At 36.7% G+C, this 6166-nt stretch overlaps 1 protein-coding gene across 3 annotated transcripts in view; it reads left to right on the top strand.

Moving 5' to 3' along the window:
- Positions 1–6166, top strand: part of nhsl2 (NHS-like 2) — an 83119-nt gene that overhangs the window by 10784 nt on the left and 66169 nt on the right. The window contains exon 1 of one of the 3 annotated variants that reach the window (XM_065289084.1): positions 2999–3292. The exons of the other annotated variants lie outside the window; for them this stretch is intronic. Coding sequence (XP_065145156.1) covers positions 3202–3292 — 91 coding nt within the window. The 5' untranslated portion in view covers positions 2999–3201. Of the gene's footprint in view, positions 1–2998; positions 3293–6166 lie in introns of those variants that run through there. 3 annotated transcript variants of the gene reach the window in all.

Consider the following 6166-nt stretch of genomic DNA (forward strand, 5'->3'; position numbering starts at 1 on the left):
CTCTTCTTTTATGAGTACAAAGCATAAGCTTTGACTGAAGTGACCTCATCATGTTACATCAAAAGAGAAATAACTCTGATCATGTGACCCATGACAGGTCCACAGACCGACTGCCATTTAATACTGCGTCCTGATTGGTGGAACATGGATGTCTCCAAATAATGCTGGTGGTTTACGTGTTGTGCACTTACTAGTCCAAGCCCAACACTCTGCTTATGGTCTGAACACCATGCTGGAAGCCAAAGAAAACGAAATCCCTCTGTTTATATTGTATGGACTTCAGCTGACCCACCACTCACAATCTTTACATAATGAAAATAAACAGAGCAGTGCTCAATGTTACAGTCTTTTCAATGGAATAACTAGTTTGTCTTCACCTACACACGGTACTGGTGTACTTCACTTGGTTTTATCACTACTATTAGCAATGAAAGAATCAATATTAGTTGGTTCCTTGTGGCTTCTTGTCAAGATCAACAAATGGCCTGAGTCTGGCAGAGGTGAGAAATGATTTCCAGATGTTGAGGAACAACTAGGAGAGGAATGATGGTAGAGATGAAAAGACACTAAATGAAGACCAATGTTGTTTATCAAAGAGAAACAAATGAAGATTAACCTTGATCTTATTAACCAGTGATTGACAGTTTTAACTATTAAAAGGCCGTAACTCTTTACAAACAATTCTTTCTAGTTAGCATCATACACTTTTAATTAACCTGCAAAAAATATGTTTATAGTTGTGTCCACTTGGGAGTTGAACCAAAAACATTGAATTGGCAGGTTCATCACTCTGTGAGTTCTTGAGGAGAGAGGTGTCAGTATGCGAAAAGAGAACAGACAGTACCAGCTTTGAGACTCACACTGAGTTTTAATTTTGGTGCCATAATGAAGATCGTATGTGCGAACGCACCCCTGCGTTATGCAGCACCATAGGCTTCGAGCCCCTCCCAGTTCACACATACATGCACACACACACCTGCCTACCTATTCTGTTCATATACACAGACGTGTGCCAACGTTTCAAGGAACGACTTTTAATGATACAGCAGCACAGCATGACAGTAATGACTGAGCCTTCTTAACTTCTTAAAGGAACAGTTCACCCAAATATGAAAAATCTCTCATAGTTTACTCACCCTCATGCCATCCCAGATGTATATAAATACCTTCAGCTGAACACAAACAGTGTTATCTTTTTATATGGTGCTTCACTGTAAAAAATGCAGATGATTATTCTACTTTAACTTAAAGGGATAGCTCACCCAAAAATGAAAATAATGTCACTAATGACTTACCCTCATGTTGTTCCAAATGAGAGCTTGTTGACCCTTCATTGAAAATCTATGTACGGTATACTGCCATGTCCAGAAAGGTAATAAAAACATCATCAAAGTAGTCCCTGTCACATCAGTGGGTCAGTTAGTATGTGTTGAAGCATCGTAAATACATTTGGGTCCAAAAAATCTACGTACAAAAATTATTCAGCATTGTCTTCTCTTCTCTGTTGTGAAGTGCATGCGCAAGACTAAAGTCACGTGACTGCAGTGACGGGGACGACGTATGAGGCGGCTGACGTGTTATCTGGTGCGCCCCAGCTTGTTTTTTTTTTGTGCGCCAAGGCTTCGTTTACAGTCTGAGGGAGACACACACTGTAAGTTTTAAAAAAGTCACTTGACTTTAGTCTCGCGCACAGATTTGGAAGAGAAGACAATGCTTAATAAAGTTGTAATTTTTGTAAGTAGATTTTTAATAAAGGGTCAACAAGCTCTCGGACTAAATATAAAACATCTTAAACTGTGTTCCAAAGATAAACGAAGGTCTTAAGAGTTTGGAACGACATGAGGGTGAGTCATTAATGACATTATTTTCATTTTTGGTTGAACTATCCCTTTAAAAAATGATTAGTCAAAACTTAAAATAGTATGTTGAAATGACTTGCAAAACCAAGTTGTTTTTAACTTGTAAAACTATAAAAAAAAGTTGGTTAAATTTTTTGGTTAAATCAACTCAGATTTACAAGTCATTTTAACTTACTGTTATAAAAAAAAAATTTAAGGCAAATAATTTTTTACAGTGTGGCGAACTCAAAAAAGTGCTTATCCTCTTCATCATCTACGACTATGGTGGATTAATATGACTTTAAAGCTTAAAAATATGTTGTAAGTTATAGGAAAATCTTTGTATTTGGGTGAACTATTATTTTAAAGGCCATGTTAAATCTTATTTTGTAGTTTAGTGGTTTTTATTTGTATCTGTAGCCAAGAAATATCACAAAACCTACATTCCTTTGGTGGGTCCAGTATGTTTCTTGTAAATTTGTCTCACTGGCCACTAATTTCCAGTCTTTAGAGGACTTCCGACCTCAACACAAACAAAGTGAGCAGAGGCGAGTCGCATCACTCATGGTGTTATATTTTTCTGTGGATTTGGAGGGAAATATAGAAGCTCTTTTCCAAATACCATCAAGAGTAAAAACCGTGGCTTTACTGACAGTGTGGAGATGAATTCATGTGATATGCTGGACATTAGTGTCAAAATGCAATAGCAATGTAACTGACTATATATAGGATATAGGACAGTATTAATTTGTTACAGTGTCCAGAAATGCTTGTCTTGCTGATATAAAATAGAAGGGTTGGATTTTTTTTACCAACTTTGGGTGTGCATGGTTCATGTTTCTTTATGTACATCCAAATCTTTTTTTTTTTTAAGTTTTCCAGGAGGCATATTATTGCTAGGAGGCAATAATATGAGAAGTGCTATTATACATATTTCACACACTTTTGATAGACATACATGAAGGGAGAGAACAGCAGGTGAACAGCAGATGATAAAGATGATGTAGAGCGCATGACGTAATAACAGCAGGTGTGCGATATTGTGTGAGTGTGCGTTTCTTAATATCTCGGAGTGTTGCCTTGTTTGTTTGTGTATGTATGTGTGTGTGATTTGAGGTTGACGCCGCAGAATTTGCTGCAGTAAGGATGGAAAGACAGATCTGAGGCAGAGAGAGAGAGAGAAAGTGTGAAAAGCAATGCATGCAGCTGCATCCTTTTCTCCTGACTGTGATAGGTGTTGGGGTGTGTGTGTGGTGTTCAGAGTGTGATGCCGTCAGTGAGGAAAAACGCACTTTAACCAGAACAGATAACTTTACAGAGAACATCGGCAGACAGTGTGTGTGTGTATCTGACCAGTACGGTGATGCGTTGGAGGAGGCGGAGGTCTCCAGGTCAGGGCAGACAGGGGGATACGAGAGGATCGGAGGCAGTGTTCACCATGCCTTTCTTCAGAGGTAACATAGTTTTACTGTGCTCATCAATGTAATATAGCAACTCTTAACATTGTTAGATGCGTGTGCATGTGCTTCTTTCAGTGACTCACAGTGTAGCGACTTTGCGTTTGTTTCTGTTTGTGTTTGTTATAGTTTATAGTGTTGGTAACTGATGTGCTGCGGTTTCAAATATACATCAGTCATTGAGCCATCACACTTTTTCTGCCAAACGACACCTAATTACTGAATGGCTTGGATGCTTACACACACACACGCGCGCGCACACATGCATAGTTTACTTTATTAAAAACTCATGTTTGCTTTGTTTGATGCATTGGCATTCTATTAATTAAGTTAATACAAAAAATGTTGTTAGGGCGGGGCATATTAAGTGGCTCCTCCCCCTTAAAAAAATGACTGATAATGTTAGTTTACCTCACAGCCTCACAGTAATCTGATGAGAAGGTGCTGTAAAGTGCAGAATGATGTCATATGAATCGATGATCCACATTGGCTAAAGTGAGAGATTGTAAGATGTAAATGCTTAATTATGTCAGTGTTTTGGAGCTCAAAATGTATTTAAAGCTAACATATTCATACTACAGGTTTAAGCTTTGTGTTCTTTTTAGATTGAAATTCTGTTTTATTCTTGGAAGCCTACAGAGACCCAATGGTGCATGTGTTAAAAAGTAATTTAAATACTAATAGAACCAATAATTGAAAACTTTAAAGGGACACATACATGTGGACTTTTTTTGGAAAATATGTTCATTTTCAGCTCCCCTAGAGCTCCACCGTTTTGGAATCCATTCAGCCGATCTCTGGGTCTGGCGGTACCACTTTTAGCATAGCTTAGCATAATGCATTGAATCTGATTAGACCATTAGCATCGTGCTCAAAAATGACCAAAAAGTTTCAGTATTTTTTCTATTTAAAATTTTAATCTTCTGTAGTTACATCGTGTACTTAGACCGACAAAAAATTAAAAGTTGCAATTTTCTAGGCAGCAGATATAGCTAGGAACTTTTCTCTCATTCTGGCGTAATAATCAAGGACTTTGCTGCTGTACCATGGCTGCAGGAGGCGCAGTGATATTAAGCAGCAACTGAAAATAGTCCCCTTGGGAAATTTAAATAGCAAGGGACTATTTTCGGGCACTGTGTAATATCATTGCGCCTGCTCCCTTTAAATTATTTTAACAAGTTCCCCTGACTAAAACATTCACTAGCTTCTTTTACCGTGTAATGTTGTTCCAGCAAAAACTGGAACAATAAAATAAAATAAATATATTCAGAAATTACACTTGGTATGGTTTTGGTGCAGCTGGAACAACAAAGAATGTGTTTTAAAGTTGTTTATCATGTTAAACCAGAATTTAGTCGACTTCCACACAATAAAGTATTTAATCTCATTCAACAACACAAACAGAAAGACAATCAAAGAGCATCTCAGTTCTTCAACATTGCCTGGACAACATTCAGAATCAGTCAGAAAAAAATATGGATCACATGAAATGCAAGTGAACCCAAAACCCCCAAAATTTCTCTCAGTACCTAACTCATTAAACTGATAAAACACATTTCTATGTCTTCTATAAAAGTAATGGTTCACCTAAAAATGAAAATACATCATTTACTCACCCTTAAAGGGATAGTTCACCCAAAAATGAAAATGCAGTCATCATTTTCTCACCCTCATGTTGTTACAAACCTGTATAAATGTCTTTGTTCTGATGAACACGGAAGAAGATATTTGGAGAAATGTTTGTAATCAAACCGTCCTGAGCCCCATTCACTTCTATAGTATTCTTTTTTCCTACTATGGAAGTGAATGGGGCTCATAAACGGTTTGGTTACAAACATTCCTCAAAATATCTTCCTTTGTGTTCATCAGAACAAAGACATTTATACAGGTTTGTAACAACATGAGAGTGAGAAAATTATGACAGAATTTTCATTTTTGGATTAACTACCCCTTTAAGTTGTTCTAAACCTGAATTAGTTTTTTGTTTATTTTGAGCAACACAAAATAATATATTTTGAAAAACTATGGTAAGCACACAGCCGATTGTAAATATTGACTTCCATAGTAGGAAACCAAATATTATGTAAGTATTGTGCTAAATACTGAAGAAGATATTTTGATAAATGATGGTAAGCACACAGTTGATCTTTCCCATTGAATTCCATTGTATTTGTTTATCCTACTATGAAAGTCAATGGTTTATCATTTATCAAAATATCTTCTTTTGTGTTCATCAGATATAAAGAAAATCATACATGTTTAGATCAACTTGAGGATGAGAAAATGATGACACCATTTTTATTTTAGTACTGAGAGACAAATTTTAGCGGGGTGTTTTGAGTTCACTTGCATTTCATGTAACTGTTTTTTTGTTGACTGTCTGATACTTTTCTGATTCTAGTCCAGCTAATGTTAAAGAACTGAGAGGCTCTGTCTTTGTTTGTCTCTCTGTTTTTGTTGTTGGATGAGATTAAAAGAGATCTTTAGCGTCTGTTTAGTGCTGCATTGTTTCATATTAATTTAAAACAGACAATACTTTTAAATGTAGCAGTTATTATGAGCAGCCCCTCCTTTAAGTTCATCAGTCATTGTCATAATTAATATGACATAATTCAGTGAACAGTGATTTTATAGTTGAATTGAGGAGCTCAGATGCAAAAGCCGCTAAGCCCCACCTCTCTCAAAATGAGATAATGATATAATTAACCAGATGTTCTCGGCACATATTATATAAGTTAACTGAATACTTTTGCTTCAAATCCGCATAATCTTGGCATTCAGAAATACTGTATTTATATAGTTTTAGGGTTTCCCTCAGCACTTTCCAGTTCGGGCGGCCCACCTAAGCTGGGATACCCTACCACCTAGGTC

This window comes from Paramisgurnus dabryanus, chromosome 2, assembly GCF_030506205.2.
Source record: "Paramisgurnus dabryanus chromosome 2, PD_genome_1.1, whole genome shotgun sequence".
NCBI classification, from domain to species: Eukaryota; Metazoa; Chordata; class Actinopteri; order Cypriniformes; family Cobitidae; genus Paramisgurnus; species Paramisgurnus dabryanus.